The following is a 22,046-nucleotide window of genomic DNA, read 5'->3' on the forward strand; positions in this document are numbered from 1 at the left end:
AAAACTTCGATTCTGCCCCAATTAATTGGTAGAGTAATTGATGGAGTTATTACAATGGAAAACCCCATTCTTTTGGGACAACTCGAAAAAGAGTTCCACATGTATCTACAAATTAATAATAGACTAAATGATTCAGAAAAATGAGGTTCATGGAGGGAGGGTGGGGCAGGTTTTTGGGGCAGCATATGCTAGAATGAGAGACAATAGGTCTAAAACATGAAGAGCAGATGTATTTACAAATCCAAATAAGTCCAGAATGATATGGTAGGGGCGCCTGGGTGGCGCAGGCGTTAAGTATCTGCCTTCGGTTCAGGGCGTGATCCCGGCGTTATGGGATCGAGCCCCACATCAGGTTCCTCTGCTGGGAGCCTGCTTCTTCCTCCCACTCCCCCTGCTTGTGTTCCCTCTCTCACTGGCTGTCTCTGTCAAATAAATAAATAAAATCTTTAAAAAAAAAAGAATGATATGGTAGCATGTTGGGCACTTGAAGTTTGATACTTAGGGCATCATAAATCAGTGGTAGAAATAAATAATTACATAGTAAGTACCATTAACTGACTTTATAAATAAATGCTTAATAATTTAACTTCATTCTCTGAACCAAAAAAAAAAAAGATACTTCATGTGATTGAAAAGATATTAGAACAATTAAACCATGTTATTCAATATGAAACCTGGCTATAAAATCTTGGAATTACAAACCTGTTCTGAATAGTAAAGCAAACGCCAGAAATGTAAGTAGAGATAGATTGGACTAAACGCTCATTTAAAACCTCTGTTGGACCAGCCCTAGAGAAATAGGAGAAATCTAGACGAATATTCATAAAAATGATTAAAGCTGTTAACTTCTAATGGTGTACCTTTATGAGATTTTTATTTTCTTTTTTTTTATAAGTCTCTGTATTCTAAGCTTAAAAAGAATAATGCAATATTTTAAAACATGATAAGGAATCATCAAAAATAAATTGCAGGGCACCTGGTAGCTCAGTTAGTTAAGCGTACGACTCTCGATTTCAGTTCAGGTTATGATCTCAGGGTTGTGAGATTGAGCCCTGCGTCAGGCTCTGAGCTAGGCGTGGAGCCTGCTTAAGATTCTCCCTCTCCTTCTGCCCCTTCCCTACTCTAAAAAATTGCAAAAGCCAAATTAAAAATTTTCAAAATGGTTCTATATTAATATGTATATCTAATAAACATTCATGAAAAGAATACATAATTCAATATTAAATAGTCAAAAGACAGGAGCATATAATTTTCAAAAGAAAAGTCTCATAATAATGCAAAACTGTACAAAACCACTGGAATTTAAAGACATTCAAACTAAAATAAAATACCAACTTCTATTTTCCAAAAGAGCAAAGATTTGTAAATAGAAATTTGTTAATTAATGGCAGAATTATAAAATAACACATGCTGTAGAACTGCTTAAAACATTGAATGGTGTCATTATAAAGAGCTCTAAAAATCTTTAATTAATTCAGCAATCATTTATTCAGCATATAACAGTTACGAAGCAGTATTGCTGGTAACCTTGGATACAAAGAGGAAATGAGAGGTGCCTGGATGGCTCAGGAGGGTAAGTGTCAGACTCCTGGTTTCAGCTCCAGTGGTGATTTTAGGGTTCTGAGATCGAACCCAGCATTGGGCTCCACGATGGGCATGGTGCCTGCTTAAAATTCTCTCTCTCCTTCTGCCCCTCCCCCCTCAAAAAAAAAAGACATGACCATGACATCAAAAACATAAAAGAGGAAGGGTGAAGGGAAGGAAACTTGATAAGTAAATGAAGATTAAATTGCTATCAACAGAAAAAGGATTATTTTATGAGATGTTTTATGTGGACTTCACGGTAACCACAAAGCAAAAATCTAGAGCAGAGACCCAAAACATAAATAAAAGGGGAAACTGAACGAATCGCCATGGAAAACCACGAACTTACTAAAGTAGACAAAAACAAGAAAAAGAAACATGGGAGAAACAAAATAACCAGAAAGCAAAAGATGAAATGGCAGTAGTAAATTCTTACCTATTGATAATTACCCTAGATGAAATGGATTGAACTCACAAATCAAAAGGCACAGAGTGGCTGAATGGATTTAAAAAAAATAATACCCAAATGTATACTGCCTGCAAGAGTGAAAGTGTGGAAGATGATATTCTGAGCAAGTGGAAACCAGAAGGCAGGTGTAGCCACACTTATATCAAACAAAATAGAATTCAAGCCAAAGAGGTAAAAAAAAGACCAAAAAAGTGCTATTATATGATATCAAAGGGATCAATACATCAAGAAGATATAATAATCATAAATATATACGCTTCCAACACCTAAGCATTGAAATACATGAAACAATAACGGGTCTTAAGGGAGAAACAGACAACAATACAGTAACTATAGATTTTCAATAACCCACTATCAGCAAGGGACAGGTCAGCCAGACAGAACATCAACAAGAGGGGCGCCTGGGATCGAGCGCCACATCAGGCTCCTCTGCTGGGAGCCTGCTTCTTCCTCTCCCACTCCCCCTGCTTGTGTTCCCTCTCTCGCTGGCTGTCTCTCTCTCTGTCAAATAAATAAATAAAATCTTAAAAAAAAAAAAAGAACATCAACAAGAAAATATTGGAATTGAACCGCACTCTACAACAAATGGACCTAGTAGACTAGAACATTCCACCCAACAGCAGCAGAATACATCCCCTTCATCCAACATTCAAAAATGTGTAGTCTCATACTTCTCTCATTTCTTTAAAATGTTGAGTAGTTAAATGTTTAGATAGAAACAAAGCCATTAAAAATTTCATGGTTTAAATCCCTCAAACAAGCCAGACCCCACCTTCACTCCATTGCTGGAACTAGACGCATGCTGGTGCCCTCGTAGAAACAAGTTTTAAAACACCCTGGTGAGGGTGACTCAGGGTGTGGACATGGGCTTCTGGGACTCAGACAACTACTCTAGCGATCACAGTTTTGTGCCACTTAAACACTAGTCTGAACCTAGACAAACCCACTCAGCGTCGGTTCCTTGAATCCTTTCTCTTTGCATATCTAATGCAATAGCCCGAATTCCTTTATTCTTTGAGTGACCAGTAATCCTGTTTGCCTAATTATTTGCCTAGTAATTAATAACATCCCCTTTTGATGTCAAAAGTATCCCACTGAGCGGGGTGCCTGGGTGGCACAGCGGTTAAGCGTCTGCCTTCGGCTCAGGGCATGATCCCGGCATTATGGGATCGAGCCCCACATCAGGCTCCTCCGCTATGAGCCTGCTTCTTCCTCTCCCACTCCCCCTGCTTGTGTTCCCTCTCTCGCTGGCTGTCTCTCTCTCTGTCAAATAAATAAATAAAATCTTTAAAAAAAAAAAGTATCCCACTGAGGATGAAAATTTTATGGTCACTCTACATATTCCTGACTGGAAAGACACTACATCTCAGAGTTTGGAGAAAGGAAATCATTGGTGACGCATTCAAGTCTTTTGATGATGATTAAAAATTTTATTATGAACCCTGATCAGAGACATTGACCTTGAGTCATATACAATGTCATCCAGATTATTATTTGCCACGCCCCCTTTAGGATCATAGAAGCAATAAATAATTGGGTAAAGAGAAGAAAATAATGAGCCATGCTCACTGTCACAGACTAGAAACAGTTTACTGGAGACTGCATAATGTCGGTAACAACAGCCCTTCCCTATTCCTACACAATATTAAAAGGACCCTCAAGATGTCAGTTCTTCCCAACTTCATCTATAGACCCAATGCATCAAAATCAAAATCTATGCCAATTATTTTGTAAATATCAACACTAATTCTAAAGTTTATACAGAGAGGCAAAAGAGATTCCTCAAAAAATTAAAAATAAAACTACCATATGATCTAAATATTCTACTTCTGGGTATATAGCTGAAGGAAACAAAGACACAATAAATGGATGAATGGATAACGAAGTTGAATGGAATACCATTCAGCCGGAAAAAAAGAAGGAAACCCCGCCATTTACCACAATGTAAATGGACATCGAGAGCATTATGTTAAGTGAAATAAGTCAGACAGGGAAAGACAAATACTGTACGATCTCACTTAATGTGGGCTCTAAACAAAACAAAACAAAACAGAAAGACACCCATAGAAAAAGAAATCAGATTTGTGGTTATCAGATGTGGGGCAGTGGGAGGGACTGGATGGAGGTGGTCAAAGGGAACAATTTCCAGTTATAAGATAAATAAGTACTGGGGGTACATAAGTACAACAGGATGACTAGAGTTAACACTGCTGTATGATGTATTTGAAAGTTGCTAAGAAAATAGATCCTAAAGGTTCTCAACACAAGAAAATTTTTTTCTTTTTGTATCTGTATGAAATGATTGCTGTTAACTAAATTTATTGTGGCAATCATTTCACAATGTATGAAATTCAAGTCTTTATTCTACATACCTTAAACTTATACAGTGCTGTTTGTCAATTAAATCTCAATAAACCTAGGAAAAAAATATGCACCAATCATCATAGTACCTAAATATCTTAAGCAAATACTAACGAATACAAAGGGAGAAGAAGACAACAATACCATAATAGCAGGGGGTGAAAATACCCCATTTTCAACAATGGGTTGATCATCCAGATTGAAAATCAATAAAGAAATATTGAACTTAGAGTATACTTCATACAAAATGGACCTAAGTATTTTATAGACATATGGAGAACATTCCATCAACAGCAGCAGAAAACACATTCTTCTCAAGCACATACGGAATGCTCTCCAGCATAGATCATATGTTAGGATACAAAACAAGTACGAGAAGATCGAATGCATATCAAGACCACAGTGGTGTGAGACTAGAAATCAGTAACAGAAGGAAACTGTTTGCATCAGCTTAGCCCCTAGCTTGCGGGGTCCCAGAGACCCCAGTACAGATATGGATCTGCTGTGTGCCAGCCACTGTACAGACTTTGTCCTGTGCTAACTGCATCTCTTCATACAAGAAGTATTTATTATGGGCTAAAATTCCATTATTGCAACTTGTTTCTTATTTGGTTTCAACTGGTGTCAAAGATCTCCTGGTAACAGATTGGGGAAGAAACTTTTTATACTCAGTATCTGTATGAACAGGAGGGTGGCTTCTGGGAAGATCAGCTGCTGATTCACTGTTGATTCTTTAAAGTTTCAAGCGTCAAATTTCACTGGATAAAACGTTACCTAAATTCCAAAGCCTGCCCTTTCTTCACACTTATTTTTTTGCCAAAGGCTGTTATTATTCCCATAATCTAACCTGTACCTGTCCCCCAGGTTGGGGAGGTTACTTCTCATGCGATGTTTCCCCCAGCTCGCCTTCCTCATTTCCTGCTCACTGCAGTTCTTGGCTGGACTTTCTATCATGACCATTTTTGCAAACAGTGTTATGCTCAGTAAGTCAACACTTTTGGCCTTGTGCACTTTCCAAGCCTTGACTCTGACTTTGACATCCCGCCTTTGTTTGAACTTCGAGTCCTGTTTGTATTTTCGTGTTTTTTTTTTTTTTTTTCAGTTGTAGAATGGACAGCGCCCCGATTCCAAGCCCTGGGAATGACTCCGGTAATCTGTATCAGTGGTTTCGGACATTTAAACTTACGAGGTCTGGCTTTTGCCATTCAAGGCTGGTGTACTTTCCAGCTGGTGGTTTCTGTGACATTATTTGTCATCTTTCTGTCTTTAAGGAATAAGCTCTCAGTCTTAGAGGATCCTGGAATGAAAGATGCATGGAGCCAGGGTATGTGGATTCTGTTTTGTTCTTGGTCAACACCAGAGCATGTGCTTTACTGATCTGTGTGATTTGAGAAGCCGAACGGACAGGGTTGCCAGGTAATATCTCTGGACACTAAATTAAATTTGAATTTCAGGCAAACAACAATTTTTTTATAATAATATCTCAAATGGTTCATGGCACATAGTCACTCTGAAAATTTTTCTTTGCTTGTGTGACATTTCTACTTGTTTGAGGTTCCGTATTTTTATGTGCTACCTGGATAAAATACAGGATGTCCCATTAAATTCAAATTTCTGATACATAACAAAGAATATTTTATTGTAAGTATGTCCAAAGTATTGCATAGAACATAGTTATACTAAAGTTCACCGTTCATTTGAATACAAATTAATCTGGGCACACTGTACTTATATTTGCTAAAATTGGCACCTCCCCCAAATAAAAGGGGAACCAATATAACTCCAAGTCAGTACTCCAGGCAGTGAAGGTGCACTGCATGGAGGGGGTCATCCTCATATTTTCCTAGTTATGGTACAAGAAGAAGAAGATGAAATGTTTTCTGGTATAACTGAACAGCAATGGGTATTAGATGGGAGAGGAAAGGCATCTATCTGCAGGGGAAGAAAATTTCCTTCTACTCTTTTAGGTTCTGTGGGTAGCCTAAGAATTAAACTGACATACGACAGATGAGCAGGAGAAATACATACAAATTCATTTCATATTTTTACAAGTGCACAGGAGTCTTCAGAAGGAAAATGAAAAAAAAAGAAAAAATTAAGGAAAAAAGGAGAAAAAAGAAGAAGAAAGCAAAAAAAAAAAAAAGAAAGAAAGAAAGAAAGAAAGAAAGAAAAAAGAAAAGAAAAGAAAAAGAAGAAAGAAGGGAAATGAAAATGCAAAGAAGCCATTAGCCCTAAAGGCTTATATACCTTTTTCACACACGCACGCACACACACGCACACATGCACACATGCACACACACATAAACAAACAGTAAACTGTAAGGGATGAGACAAAACAAAGGGCCTGGGACTGGAGGCAGCAATTTGTGAGACAGCGAGTAGAAAATGTATGGGAAAACTAAGGGGAAAAGTCATTTTATTATGACTTGTTTTATTAAGTTTGTACAGGTCCTTTTCAGCATCAACTCCCAGTATCTACTGATAAAAATGTTCTTCTTTTCCTGGCACAGAAAGGACATCTTTGTCATGGGAAATTTCACGACCTACTTTTAGGTAGAAAGAGGGAGGTTGGAGCTCTTCCTGCATCTGCTGTTTCTCACGTGCCTTCAGCTCAAAATAATCAATAAGCCAGAGCAGCATATTTGGGGTGGTATGTTCTGAGGGCCTCTACATCTCAAGACAAAGAATACGTGAAAAATGGGCACATGAGAATTGGCTGCACCTCTGTCTTCTTTGCTCAGGTGGGTGACAGAGTCTCCTCTGTGGCTGATGATCACCAAAGAACCTGAGGAGGGCTTAAAGAAACTTAGAAAAGCTGCATGCAGGAATGGAAGGTAGAATGCTGGTGATGCCCTGGCCATGGGCGTGAGGAGGAAGAGAGCTGGATATGGGTTATGGGAAGACATAACCTGATGTCTATATTAGTTATTATCCACAAGGGGAATGGAAGGTCTTCCTTGGACCTTCACAGGTCTTCCAAGCTCACTTTCCTGGTTCTCAATGGGTGTCAATATCGCGTGGGTTAATGTTAGAAGGGAATACACTGTTGCTGAAAGTATTGAACACACATTTGGCTCAATGGAGGCAGGAAGCACTGAGTATTAACAATTCTAAAGAGTGTATATTGGTCTCACTATGTGTAAGAAAAAGTAATAAAAACTAATCCATGCCTTTCCAACTAATGGTATGGCAGCCATTTTTTCAGAACAGTAAAGCCGGTAGAAGGAAGAATTAGTGACTGCATAGAAGAGAGCATAAGAGTGTTCCCTATTTGTTCATTCATCCACACACTCTCGTTTATGGTATATGTAGTGAGTGTCTACCTATGGCAGCTTTTGTTCTATCTCTGGAAATATGTAATATTCCATAACTCACATATATCACATCTTCTTTATTCATTCATTTATCGATGGACACTTGGGATGCTTTTATACCTTGCCTGTTGTAAATAATGCTTCAATGAGCATAGGAGCACATATATCTTTCCAAATTAGTGTTTTTGTTTTCTTTGGGTAAATACCCAGTAGTGGAATTACTGGAGCATACGGTATTTCTATTTTTCATTTTTTGAGGAAACTTCACACTGTCTCCCACAGTGGTTGCACTGATTGACATTCCCACCAAGAGTGCATGGAGTTCTGTTTTCTCTACGTCCTCGCCAACACTTGTTATTTCTTATCTTTTTGATACTAGCCTTTCTGACAGGTGTGAGCTGATATCTCACTGTGATTTTGATTTGCATTTCCCCGGTGATGAGTGGTGTTGAGCATCTTGTCATGTTTCTTTTGGCCATCTGGATGTCTTCTTTGGAGAAATGCCTGTTCATGTTTTCTGCCCATTTTTAATTGGATTATTTGGGGGCTTTTTTGATGTTGAGTTGTATGAGTTCTTTATATCTTTTCCCAACACCATTTATTGAAAAGACTGTCTTTTCCCCACTGTATATACTTGCTTCATCTGTCATAGATGAATTCACCAGACAAGCATGGGTTTATTTCTAGCTCTCTATTCTGTTCTATTGATCTATGTGTCTATATTTGTGCTATACTGTTTTGATTACTACATCTTTGTAATATATCTTGAAATCCGAGATTGTGATACCTCCAGCTTTGTTCTTCTTTCTCAAGATTGCTTTGGCTACTCGGGGTCTTTTGTGGTTCCATACAAATTTTAGGATTATTTGTTCTAGTTCTGTGAAAAATGGTTGGTATTTTGATAGGGATTGCATTGAATCTGTGGATTGCTTTGTGTAGTATGGACATTTTAACAATATTAATTCTTCCAATCTGTGAGCATGATACATCTTTCCATTTGTTTATGTCATCTTCAATTTCTTTCATCAATGTCCTGTAGATTTCAGAGTATACGTTTTTCACTTCCTTTGTTAAATTTATTCCAAGGTATTTTATTCTTTTTGGTACAATTGTAAATGGATTGTTTTTTAAATATCTCCTTCTGCTACTTCATTATTAGTGCACAGAAATGCAACAGATGTTAGCTGTGGATTTGTTTGCTGAGAATGTTTATCATGAAAGAATGTTGAATTCCGTCAAATGCTTCTGCATCTACCGAGATAATCATATGGTTTTTATCTTTCACTTTGTTAAAGTGATGTATCATGCTGATTGATTTGGCGATATGAAAGCATTCTCGCATCCCTTCTTATTCATCTTTTTAGTAACAAGGAAGCTGAGGCTTAGAGATGTCCTGTTACTTTCCTCAAGGTATATACCTAGCATGTTGTAGAGCCATCATATAAGGCCAGGTTATAAAATCTGGGTGTAAATCATACTACACCTAGCTCTCCCCTGATCTCTTTCTCAGATTTAATTCTAGCCATCTCATTCATGGAGCACAGCATGCCAAGATTTCTCTGCAAGAGGTAAACCCAAGAACCAAAATATAGGCTCTCGGGAAATTATCCTCTTTCCTGAAATAAACTTTTTTTTTTTTTTTTTTACTAAAAGCAGTCAACTGAGAACCAAGCCCAGTTGTCACGCCTATTTGATAAAAATGAAGCATTGGACCATAATCCTAGTTACTCTTCATTTGGTCCCCATCCCGGTCTAAATCTCTATCCTATACACCCGTTCTGAGGCCCTGCAGCCCACCAGAGTCTCACATTAAAATGTCATTGTCACTACATAATTTCCCTCAGTCCCCTCTAACCCCCCAATTCACCTTTCATAGCACTTTTACACTTATCAATGTGTCTTTAATGGCTGTATTTTGCAGGATACAGAAAAATAAGCCATCTGTCTTATCCTCTATTATGGACCTCGCGATGCCTACCTTTTGTGAAAACTGAGTGATTTCTTGCTGTTGTCGTTGAAGGTTGTGAGATGCAGAAGGACCTGGAGGCAGCAAAGATAAAACCTTCCATGTGTGACTCGGTCCACGCATTCAACCTGCATAAAGGAATCTGTGCCCTGTCCTCTGTGAGGTAGGCTTTGCAGGAATGTTCAAATACTGGAGATATTTTTCTGTCTGTTATTTCAGAGGATACAACATGCTCTAGAGACAGATTTGAAATAAAATGTGAGGAAGCCACAAAGGTAATTGCTGTTTGGAGGTAGAAAACAGGTAATGAAAAGACCAACACAAAACAAATTGCATAATGAGGAGTTTTATCACGGGGCCCTATGAGGCTTGTCACTGGAGATGATGCTGAGATCTTCAATCAAGGACAGACCTCGCTTTAAGTTCCTTCCCTTGTTCATTTTCATTTCAACTGAGGTACAATTATAAACAGTAAAGTGCAGCTCAATTAATATTTCCATATGTGACTACATAACCATTACCCAGAGGAAAATATCAGAAAAAACTCTAAAACTCTAGAGGGTCCCATTATGTATCCTCCACCACAAAACTCCCCACCCCTCCAATAAGCTTATCAACAATTATAACCTCCATGATCATACCAGTATTTTATGATAACTTTTAAATCATTACCTTGCAAAGAAAGTGTGTTTAAAATGTACCCAGAGATTAGTTTTAATCAGGTACGGCGAGACAGGCACACTTGGAAATGATTGTCATGAAGGAAGTTTATACCCACAGATCCCTAGAAAGAGAAGGCATGACAGTCCAGACAGGGCCATGTGGAGAGCACCAGGGTCATTCAGGAAGCAGAGAGGTGAATGCGCGGCCCGGCATCTTTACTGCAGTTTTGGTGGGAACAGAAGACGGTAGGTCCCCCAGTAAGGTTAGGACTGAATGGTTTGAAGAATTCTGATGGGCTCTGGGCTAAAGTGGTGGTCCCCAGTTGTCCAGTACCTTGTCCTGGGATTTTAGAGAGGGGGAATATTGACATAGTGTGTAAGCTTGGTAAAGGAGGTGGTTGGAGCGTGGGCTCAGGGTTGGTGGTTTGTGTATCAAAGGTGGACTTACAGGGGGGTCTTTTGCTCTCTCTATGAATTAGCCAACCCTGGGAGAGGCAGTCTCTCCAGGATCAAGACTGAAAATGGCAGAGTTTCAAAAATACAGAAAATAAGAAAACACAATCAACACGAATATGCTGCAAAGCAGACCATGCCTTTATATGTTAACACCCACTGTGGCTTCCTAGCTCAAATTATCGTTTTTAGGACAGAGCATCTAAACCTTATGACACCTGTCTTTCCTCTTTTGTTTACCACAGACTCGCCACTGCCGTACTCGCTTATGGCCTGACTCCCCACCTCCAGCACATGCGGGAAATTATTTTCCTGTTCCAGATTCTCTCTGGCTTCGTCAACCTTCCAGGCAACTGGGCTGGAGTTTTGGCAATGAATCACCTGGGCCGACGAGTGAGCCAGATGATTTTTATGTTCCTGCTGGGAATCTCCATTCTAGCCATCACGTTTGTGCCCCGAGGTGAGAAGAGAGCGTGGGGTAGAAAACAGCTTCTCGGCATTCCGCAGGGATTGCATGGACCACCGATCTGAAGCCAGAGGGGAAGCAAGGATGGTGTTCCAAGGATTTCCCGAAACCAGTCGGGGGGTGAGCACAGTTTCTGTCATTACGTTGCCGGGACGAGAAATCCAGGTGAGCAAAGGTCAGCTTAGCTCTATGATTGACTTCATCACATCTTGGAAGTGTCTGGAAACTGATGCCACCTCTTGCGGGTGGGTTCTCCAGGACAGTAATTGATCACTTGTATTTTGGCCGGTAACACTTTATATAGAAAGTGTGGAGGGTCTGGAGCTTGTCATTGGATCTCATGGGAGAACACAATACTGTCTTTCTCGGTTTGGGCTCTATTTTGTTACGATAGCTTCAGCGAACATTTACTCTCCGGTACGGCACTCGGGTGCCTTCTCTCAGGTCGCGGTAACTCCCGCTCTGGTTTAGGGATGTCATCCTGACAGCAAGAAAATAAAAATTCCTTGTCTTCAAGGAGAGGAGTCCACGGTGGGAACAAGGCATTAAGCCGTTAAGAGGCTCTCTTCGATCTCTTTTACTAAATGAAATGATTTTATATGTAACGAATGGGGCGACCAGGGTGGTTCGCAGGCTCCACCTAACTCCCAGCACAGCTGTGTGTTTTACAGGACCCCAGATCCGGGCTCCGCATCTCATACTGAACGTCAGCAATGATGCAAGTCTGCTGTCTTACAACAGAGCCCGCTCCAGTGTTGTAACGGGGAGAGCGAGCTGCGGGGAGAGACAGAGGGAGAGGGAGAGGGAGAATTTTAAGCAGGCTCCACGTCCAGCGCGGAGCCCGTTGTGGGGCTCAATCTCAAGACCTTGAGATCGTGACCTGAGCTGAAATCAAGAGTCAGACATTCAACCGACTGAGCCACCCAGGCTCCCAGGAGTTGTTATTTTATGATTCCCTTCTGCAATACTAGTGCCATGTCAACATGGCATAAGCACCTAGGGGTTAAACTCTGGAAGACACGGAGGAATCTTCCACACTCAGTCACGGCTCACAGGGCAGCCCTGAGTTCTACACGAAGGGCAGACGAGACACTCGACTGAATCAATGAAAGCAGCTCCTGCTGGCCTCAGTTTCCCCTCTCTTCTTTTCTGGCAAATCTGATACACAAGAAAGGTGGATGAAATAACTCAGACCCTTTTATTCACCCCCAGCCAGATGACGTAGGTCAGTCCCGCTTCTCAGCAGACTAGCCACTGCCCGCCCTCTGTCTCTGTGCACTTTCTCCACAGTCAGTGTATTTTAGAAGCGCAAAAGCATCTCCCAAACAAGGCCTTTTTCGCTTGTAATTTGATGGATTCTGATTCTTTCAGCTCAGATGTTTTGAGTCACACTGGTCTTCTCTCCAGCACTGCAGACTCTGTGAGGGGTTTCGGGAGCTTTGGGACGGGGAGATTCTCCTGCCGCTGTCACCACTGTTTCCACACATGGAAGTGAACTCATCCCCACCACAATCAGGCATGAATCTGTTGATGCTCTTTCAGGATCGAAACAGACATTTCCCAGTGAATGGACACTTATGGGGAGAAGAGAACCAAGATGAGTTGATTGTCAAAAGCATCAATTATAATAGTAACAATAATAAGAAAAATGATACCTAAATTTTATTGAAAGCTGAGTTTTTGCCAGGCATTGGATTAAGTCGTTTAATGTAACATTCTCGTGTGATCTTCTGAGTCACACCAAGGGTAGACGCTATGGTTAATGGTATTTTTTTAACCATCAAATTGCGTCTTAATGCACAGTTGAACTTGAAAAAAAATTGTTAGCCAATAAGAGAGGTTTCCAAAGCAAGAGGATGTCATCAACCTCCCATGGGTCTAAACACGTTGATGTGCCATCTCCCATAACGAAAGCAAAATAATAAACCACAAATTATACGTGTGGACAGTCACTATATATTTTATATTATTGTTTGCACCCCAAGAGCAACAGCCACAGGAATCTTGGGAACTGCTGCAGACTTGGAGCAGCCCTGGCCCCCCTCTTGATGATCCTAACTGTGTATTCTCCCCACCTGCCCTGGATCGTGTAGGGCGTCTTCCCCATCCTCTCTGGCCTTGCTGTTCTCCTCCTTCCTGAAACCAGGAATCAGCCTCTGCCTGACTTCATCCAGGATGTGGAAAAGGAGTGAGTAAGCCCTCTGGCTGTCCCTTAGGGGAGCTGTGTACTCTAGGTCTCTGATGAGGAAGGCAAGGCATGTTGAACCCAACGTCCCCCAGGCTCAGACCAAGACTATTCCAGGTGGCCGATGTCTTTGGTTTAGCTGCAGCCCCATCTCTCCTGATACTGACCTCAGACTCCCCCACAGCTCCTCAGGTCACACAGACTACGTCTTCCCAGCCTGCACAGTAAGGTTAGTGGTGAAGACGCCAAAATTGGGTGCCTTAGGGTGACAAACACACCTTGAAGGTATTTCACGAACACTCACAGATCCAAACACTGGACTGTCATCCCTCAGACCCTGGCAGCCTCCAGCCCGGAGAATGCAGTCAGCTCTCTGGAACGGCTGATTCCTGTGGGCCTGTATTAATCTGATTCTGATTTTCCAGAGGAAAAAAAACAGTAGAATGTGTACATAGACAGAGAGACTTTTATTTTAAGGAATTGGCTCACGAGATTGTGGAGGCTGGCACGTTTGAAATCTGTGAACGGGCAGCAGCCGGGAGACCCTGCCCGCTTTCCACTCTTCCCAAACACTCAACTTCTTTCCTCTCTCTCTCACTACCTCTTCTGGAGAACCTCTAGTTTTCCCTGGGGACTTTAGGTTTTGAAAGCAAAGTCAGTCGTTCTTAACAAGCTTCTTCTATTTTTCATCTACAAAATGCCTTCCAAGAGACAGGACAGAACAAAACAAAAAAACACAGATAGGATAAACCGTAGGAATGTGGGAAAGACACAAAGGAAATTCCAAAGAAATCATCCCCAATATTATTGGCTTATCCAGCCACACCCCCCTTCCTAATGAAATGTTTGAGGCCCTATCATGAGAAGGAACAGGTGGAACTATTGTTCGCCTTGAAGGATGGTGGCCAGTCCATGGATCGTGAGGTTTCCAGAGGACAGTGTCCCACAGTTCTTCATGGGCATTTGTCAGCGGTACAAAGATTGAAAAAGAATTAGGTAGGAAGTGATATCTTGGAAGACGGGAGAGTAGGAAGCACCAGGAATCCCTCTTTTCATCTGGACAACAAAAGTACTGGCTCAGGTCGTGATCTCCGGGTTCTGGGATATAGCTTCACATCACGCTTCCTGCTCCACGGGGAGTCGGTTTCTCTCTCACTCTCCCTCCCTCTGCCCCTCCCCACCACTTGTTCTCTCTCACTCTCTCTCTCTCTCTCTCAAATACATAAATAAAATCTTTAAAAAATAGAGAATCTGTTCAAAGCTTATAGCTTCCAGGTAAAGTCTTGGCCGATCAATTTTTTTCATTTTAGTCAATTTCAGCCACTAGCGCGGCATTGGCTACCATCAGGAACACCCGTCCTGGTAGGTAGCCATGCCCATATTCCTGCAACAGGCTATGGGGAGCCAGGATGGGCAAAAAGGACCTTGCCCTTCAGATGAGTTCAGTTCCCACATCTGATCACAGAGGTGCATACATAGAGGCAGGCTGCCATCACCACAGACCCCACAGGCTGAAGCAGCTCCCAAGAGATTTAAAGAGACAGCATCCCCCCCCTTTCCCCTTCTGGGAGCTATACATTTAAGAACTAGGACAATCAAAAGCAACCACATAGGGGTTCCCAGCTGGCTCAGTCAGTAGAGCATGAAACTCTTAATCTTGGGGTTGTGAGTTCAAGCCCCATGTTGGCTGTAGAGATTACTTTAAAAAATTGTTTTAAATCTTATTTTAAGAAAAGCAACCACATATACAAGGAAATCTAGACATCACCGTTCATGCTCAGGTAAAGTTCAGGCTCAGAAAAGAAGCAAAAAGACCTTAAGTTTTCATCTTGAGTTGATCTCTATCATAGAAACATCCTGTAACAGTTTTTTGGGTGTTTTTTTTAAGCACTGACCCCGGGAAAGGCAGAAAATCTGACTTCCAGTGTTACCATGTTAAGATTCAAATGTCAAGTTTATAGTAAAAAAATTACAAGAGACGCAAAGAAACAGGAAAGTATGACCCATTCAAAGGAATAATATAAACCAACAAAAACCATCCCTAAGGAAGCTCAGAAGATGATCTTACTAGATAAAGACTTTAAGGGGAGTCTGGGTGGTTCAGTCAGTTAAGTGACCAACTCTTGATTTTAGCTCAGGTCATGATCTCAGGGTGGTGGGATTGAGCCCTGCATCAGGCTCCACAATCAGCAAGGAGTCTGCTTGAGATTCTCTCTCCCTCTCCCTCTGTCCCTCCCCGTTGTACTCTCTCTCTCTCAAATAAATAATCTTTTTTAAAATAAAAAAAATAAAATAATACATGGAATGCTAGAACTATATCTTCAAAAATGTATTTAAAAGGCCTGGGGTATTTAGCAGTGTTATATGTTATATTTTTATGCAAAACAATAATTTTAAGTAATAACTCATGTTTTATCTTTTCTACACACACACACACACACACACACACTCACACCACCCTTCATTTAACTTCTTCACGTATGCACTAGACTGATTGTACATCCTGCTTTGTCCAGCTCCCACTTGTTATCCTGGTATAATTATCCAGGGTCCCCCTTTACTACCAAAAGTGTCTCAGTTTTGCTTTTATGATCATCCTACCTAAGGCCTTTCTTTTCAGGTCAAGCAGCTAGAAATGAGTCATTAAATCAGACATGAGTTATCATGTCATGGGAGGGAACGTGTTAAAATAAATCAGCAAATTATTTACTTTGGGTTCGGAAATCTTTGTCCAAATATTAGCTAGTCCTGTCCTCCAGGCCATCCCTTCAACCCAAAGACTAGCTGAAGTCCTTCTGAGCTGGGGAAGGACTGAGAGGAAGCAACAGCAGAGTCGGAGCTCACCCAGAACTCTGATCAGAGTTCACGCCCCACCATCCAAAATAGAATGATCTGTCCCACTTATCAGGAAGTCAAGGGTATAAAGAGGTGCATTCATGGAGAGCATTTGAAAGCAATCAACAAAACTTACCAAGTCAGTCTCTGTTTTATGATCACCATGCTTCAGCAATTTTAAATAATATAATAGCAGGAAGATCGGTAGGAGAAGGAAGGGAAGAATGAAGGGGGGGTAAACAGAAGGGGGGATGAACCACGAGAGACTATGGACTCCAGGAAACAAACTGAGGGTTTCAGAGGGGAGGGGGGTGGGGGGATGGGCTAGCCCGGTGATGGGTAGTAAGGAGGGCACGTATTGCATGGTGCACTGGGTGTTATACGCAAACAAGAATCATGAAACACGACATCAAAAACTAATGATGTACTGTATGGTGACTAACATAACATAATAAAAAATAAGTAAACAAACAAACAAATAAGTGATAAACTCTTCCTACCCACCCAAAAAATACTTTGTCAGTCCAAGTTTTTCTTTCTTTCTTTCTTTTTTTTTTAAAAGATTTATTTATTTATTTATTCGACAGAGATAGAGACAGCCAGCGAGAGAGGGAACACAAGCAGGGGGAGTGGGAGAGGGAGAAGCAGGCTCCCAGTGGAGCAAGGAGCCCCATGCAGGTCTCGATCCCAGGACCCTGGGACAGGCCCTGAGCTGAAGGCAGACGCTTAACGATTGAGGCACCCAGGCGCCCCTGTCAGTCCAAGTTCTAAACAATTGAGGTGAGTACTGCTAAGTTTTAATAAGACATCAGTTTTGTTACTTACCACTTGGTACTGTATCCGCATGGGCACTGACTCGGGCTCTGCCCTACGGTTGATTACAGGTACCTGGACTCACACTCATCCCTTTCAAGGAGTTCTTGAGGATTCAGAATCATACCAGCTCACTTTGGGCACTAGCCTGTCTTCAGTCCCTGTGGCACGACATGTTCCTGCCTTTCCATAGTGGGTTCAAATAAATGATGAAAGCATAGTGATTGGAAAAATAACGAACTTGAACTTGAACTACTTAAATTACGTCATTTTTCTGTGGCCGCCTGGAGTCTTATCTGTGTTTAAAATTTACACCAGTGCAACAATGCCAACTGTGAGATGTCACGTTTTTGTTTGGCAGGTGAACATTTCATTTTATGCAATGAAAGTTTTTACTGAATTTGAATCATATTTTCCAGTTGGAACTCACATTTTTTAAGTGCTTAACTCTTTTAAAACTAAAGAACAAATTACGAAAACAAAATTACATAAGCGGCACAACAGTGGTTCCTTCTATTGTACCTTTTGCTGATGTTTCCGCTTTGTCATGTGTGGGTTTTGTTCTAATTTACTTACTGGACAATTATTTACATAAAATATATCGGGGTATAACCAAAGAATCAAGTTCAAACTACAAGGTTGAATAAAAACTATTGAGCAAAGGTGTAAGGAGATGCACTGTATTAGTGGTACTTTGTAGCAGTTGTTTTATTTTATTCAATTGTTTTACTTGCTTGGTTATATATTCAAAATTCAATGAAAAAAATTTTCACTATCTATTCTGGCTATGAATATTATTTGCTTATTTCATGATTATTACTGAAAATAATTTTGCCATATAGAGGGCGAAGGGCTTAAAATATGACCTATTCCCTGTGACAAATATGCTAGATCCTGTCCCCCCCTCTCCCCCAAAATAGGTGAACTGAGAGTAGAACTCGCGCACAACTCCCAGGGAAAACGTTTGTCTCTTGACAGCACTCCAGATGTTCCCCTGCCACAAAGGTAAGGAAGCAGCAGAATATGGACGGCTGCACCCCAGGAAGGGTGTGATGAGAGACCCAAGTCTCCTCCGATGGCAGCCGCGGATAGGCCAGGAGAACAGCGGGAGCTGAGAAGTGATGGAAGGAGTTTCAGCGTCTTGAGGAGGGTGCCCCCTAGTGGAAAGTGGTGTAAACTGCACCTGTGGGAAATGAACGAACCATAGGTTCTTCCGCAAGGTGCACGCGACAGTCGCACGCGGCAGGAAGAGTTCATCCTTGGCAGATGCAAGCAATGGGGGAGAGGAAACAGACCGGACTCCACCCTCTTCCGTGTCACTTAGGTATCATCCGTGGGCAAAAGAAAGAAAATACGGGGAAATGGCTAGGTTTAAACCTGAAATGACTGAGGGCCGATCCTGTCTGCCCTCAGGCAGCACTGGGAATCTAAACAGACGGAAAGTTCTATTTTTTCGAAGTTACATTTTCGCACAGCCTAGTTACTTGGCTTTAAAGGAAGTCTCATCTGCGACTCTGACACCGGTGTTGAGTAAACTCCAAACACCCCCAAAACAGAAATCGTTTTCGTATTTGCCAACAGAATCGCATTGACAGCATATGCGGAGGGCGGGCAATACGGCGGTCTCTTGTCCCGTGGGCATCTCCTCCACTCGCCGAACTTCTCGGGGGTCTCTTTATCGTTGACTCCCCAGAAACCATCAGGGCTCCCAGAAAATGTTAAGTGTGGTAGAAACTGCCATGGGTGGCCTCCATGTGTGGTGTCCTGTCCACTCCCCACGGTCTTCAGGACTGAAGGATGAATTTCCCATTTTCCCACCTGCTAGGAGAGTTGACCGCTGGCAGCTCCCACCTGAGACCCTCTCTGGGAGCGTCAACCCTGGTTCTTGACAGTCTGCAACCGCAAGCCAATAAATAGAGGGGCCCCCTATTAAAGGACAGCCCCTTTGGCCTCACTGCAGGACAGCCCTGCGGGGCCATCGAAGCTCCCGAGTTTTGCTGTGACCGCATCGTGGCTGGGATCTCTCCGCCTAGTCCTGCTGCTTCGTTCTCCCCCAGCGAACTTCCTGCAGGCAAACCTCTGTCTCAGAGTCTGCATCCCAGGGAGCCTGATCTGCAACAGTAGACACTCTACAACGTGGCATTGAACGGAAGCCACAAAAACTGTAAACCCTCAAATACACATTTTCTATGGAATAACCTAAGGGGGAAATCTGTTAACAGGCACTACCCGTGTCTTGCTACATATGAAGCTTCTCTAAGGAAGACCAGCCGTGAGTCTGGATGGACAGATCAGCTTTGGGGCATCAGAGCACGTTCTGGGTCCTATCAGAAGAAAGCAAGCAAGCATCTAAGATCAGACGGTGTACTGTAGTCGTTTGCTCTTTCTGGTTACCTGAGTCCTTCACTTCCTAATCCGCAATAATCACATGGTTCTGGAGAACTGGCCCATTACGTTATTTTAAAGCCAATGTCATGAAGCCCTAAATCGAGCTGTGCTCATCTGCTCCGGGATTTGACAGTCACTTAAACCAGAATTCCTCGCTTTGCTTATGTTATTTTGTTGAATTTTCCATCCTTGGCAACCAAGAAAGCCCTAAGACAGGTCTACTTGCAACTCTGGGAATATCTAGAGAAAAAGACTTCGAGAAGCCTCTCCCAGATTATTTCCCCATATTTGGAGGATGACGGATCAATTACGATATATATGCATCTCTCTGCACTTTTCTTAATATTATGTATCTGCCAGGGTCCTCGGGCGTGGAGTGTGGGTGTATGTTCTTGAGGGACGAGGCTGGCTGAGCCTCCCCCTCCCCACCCGTCCTGAGCCCTGCCTTGCAGAGTCTCTTCGAGCTGATGCTCTCCGTCACATCAATCCTGAAGGACTGATTCGTACCAAAGAGATTCTGATGTCCTGTGACTCCCTCGTCCCTCCCCAGATGGAGTTTTTCTCCACCTCCTGTAAAGAGGACACACCTTGTTGCTTCAGCCCTGTGAGTCGTTACTGCACGTGGGTAAACACAGCAGAGCGCCTCCAGCCGAAAGCGGCACAGAGCAGCTGCAAAAGTTCATCCTCCCCACTCATCTCTACTCCTGCCCACCTACCAGCCGAGGTCCGGTCTGCTGTTAGGATGACGTGCGGACTCCGCCTCTGCTTGGTGGGCCCCGCGGATGAAGCGATCCTTGACCCTGCACATTGTCCTCATTATGCATCTTTGGGCCTTACGCACTCTCTTCCCCTAGTTATCTCTGGGTTCATTACCAAGCAGCTCTTTAAAAAATAAATTAAATAAAGCAGCTCTTGACCTCAATGTCCTTATTTCGCCAAGCGGAGACATTACTGCTATCAACATTTACCCACTTAAAGCCCTGAATCAGGCGGATCGAGCGGGGGAAGCTGTTTCAGTGGCCACAGAGTCTGCAGGGAAGGTAAGAAACGCATGCAGCATGGGGTCAAGGGAGGTTCTAAAGCGTTTAAAACAGTGCCTAGAACGGCATGCACGCTCCGTGAATGTCACTATTATTATTGTCGTTCGTCTTGGTATTGCATTTTTATCAACGGTCGGCAGAGCACGTCTGAGAGGCTTCTCTTGCAGCACACGCAGCCCTCCACCGCCACCCCCTGCTGCCTGCGCGGAGCTCTGGGCCCCGCCTCGCCCAGAGCTGCTCCAGTTTTATCCCGCGTAGACCCTGGCGGCTCGATGACATCATCCCTGGAGAGAGGACTCTGCGGCTGTGACATGGGAGCCTCAGGAGCCTTGTCTTTCTGACTCAGAACTCCTCACTGCCCCCCTGACCCCTGCTTGTGGGTTCAGGCCAGGGTGAAGGAAGCCTGTTGTGGCCTCTGCTGATTTTCTCGAAAGCCTTTCTTTTGAAGCAGAAGCAGAAGTACCCGGATGTAGTCATTCACAAAGCATCCCCCACGCGGCTACAGACTCAGATATGCTTTACCTTTGGGGTTGAACTTTAAGCAAACTGTCTGAAAGCAAACATAAAAATTAATCTTTTACATTTAACCGAGCAAACTGAATAATTTGAGTCACCAAAAGATTAAAAAAAAAAAAGCCACCATAATCAAGCAAAAAACAAAAACAAAAAAACCCCCAAACCCAAACCCAAACCACTTCCTCTGTGCCAGGAAGCAGCCGTGGTGTCCACAAACAGTTGTGTGACAGATGGCTTCAACAGCGCTGGGAACAGACAGTTCGAGAGAACAGAACCTTAAATGGCTCACAGAGCCTTCCCCGAGTTTGCATGACCTTTTATTGTTTTGCTAAAGTGACGGTAGGAAAGGCATCAGGATGGTCTCTGACCGTCAGGAGTTAGTGCGTTCAGTTCCCCCTGCCCTTACGTTGGGCCGGACCCTGTGCGGCATGACACCCGAGTCCCACAGATTCGAAAGCCAGACTTCCCTCGAAAATCTTTCTTTTTTGGAGCCCTCGTGCCCTGTTGGCGGAAATGCCAGCTGGTGTGGCCACTGTGGAAGACAGGATGGAGGGTCCTCGAAAATTTTTAAAAATAAGCCGTAAAAAAGAATGAAATCTTACCATTTGCAACGACAGGGATGGAAGTAGAGAGGATTACCGTTAAATGAAATAAGTCTGTCAGAGAACGACAGATACCATAGGATTTCACGCATATGTGGAATTTTAGAAACAAAACAAATGAGCAAAGGGAAGAGAGAGAGACAAACCAAGAAAGAGACTCTTAACCGTGGAGAACAAACTGGTGGTCACCAGAGGGGAGCTGGGTGGGGGGGGATGGGGATCAAGGATTGCACTTATCATTGTGAGCACCGAGTCGTGTATAGAATCGTTGACTCACTATATTGTACACCTGAAACTAATATAACACTGTATGTCGTCTATACTGGAATTAAAATTTTAAAACTTCATTAAAAAATTAAAAATAGAATTGCCATATCATCCAGTAATTCAAC

The 22,046-nt window shown here is 42.5% G+C and overlaps 1 protein-coding gene and 1 long non-coding RNA gene across 3 annotated transcripts; one reads left to right on the forward strand and one right to left on the reverse strand.

The window, feature by feature from the left end:
• The first annotated feature begins 5,514 nt into the window (after positions 1-5,514).
• On the forward strand, positions 5,515-13,180 carry LOC123000426 (organic anion transporter 7-like). Of its 2 annotated transcripts, XR_008961153.1 has the most exons (3): positions 5,515-5,830; positions 9,650-9,857; positions 11,055-13,180. XR_008961153.1 is itself a non-coding variant. In XM_044379907.2 (2 exons), the coding sequence occupies exons 1-2, from the start codon at positions 9,757-9,759 to the stop codon at positions 11,338-11,340; spliced, it is 387 nt and encodes a 128-aa protein (XP_044235842.1). In that variant the 5' UTR covers positions 9,373-9,756; the 3' UTR covers positions 11,341-11,788. The 2 variants fall into 2 exon arrangements, 1 of the variants encoding a protein (XP_044235842.1); XM_044379907.2 differs by lacking the exon at positions 5,515-5,830 and having other exon boundaries at positions 9,373-9,857; positions 11,055-11,788.
• Positions 10,025-17,378, reverse strand: LOC130544693 (uncharacterized). Its single transcript, XR_008961154.1, has 2 exons — positions 17,121-17,378; positions 10,025-12,849 (listed from the first exon to the last, which is right to left on the reverse strand). It is a non-coding gene; the product is annotated as an uncharacterized LOC130544693 (long non-coding RNA).
• Positions 17,379-22,046: the final 4,668 nt, after the last annotated feature.

The sequence above is a fragment of the Ursus arctos genome, unplaced genomic scaffold, assembly GCF_023065955.2.
Source record: "Ursus arctos isolate Adak ecotype North America unplaced genomic scaffold, UrsArc2.0 scaffold_23, whole genome shotgun sequence".
NCBI lineage: Eukaryota > Metazoa > Chordata > Mammalia > Carnivora > Ursidae > Ursus > Ursus arctos.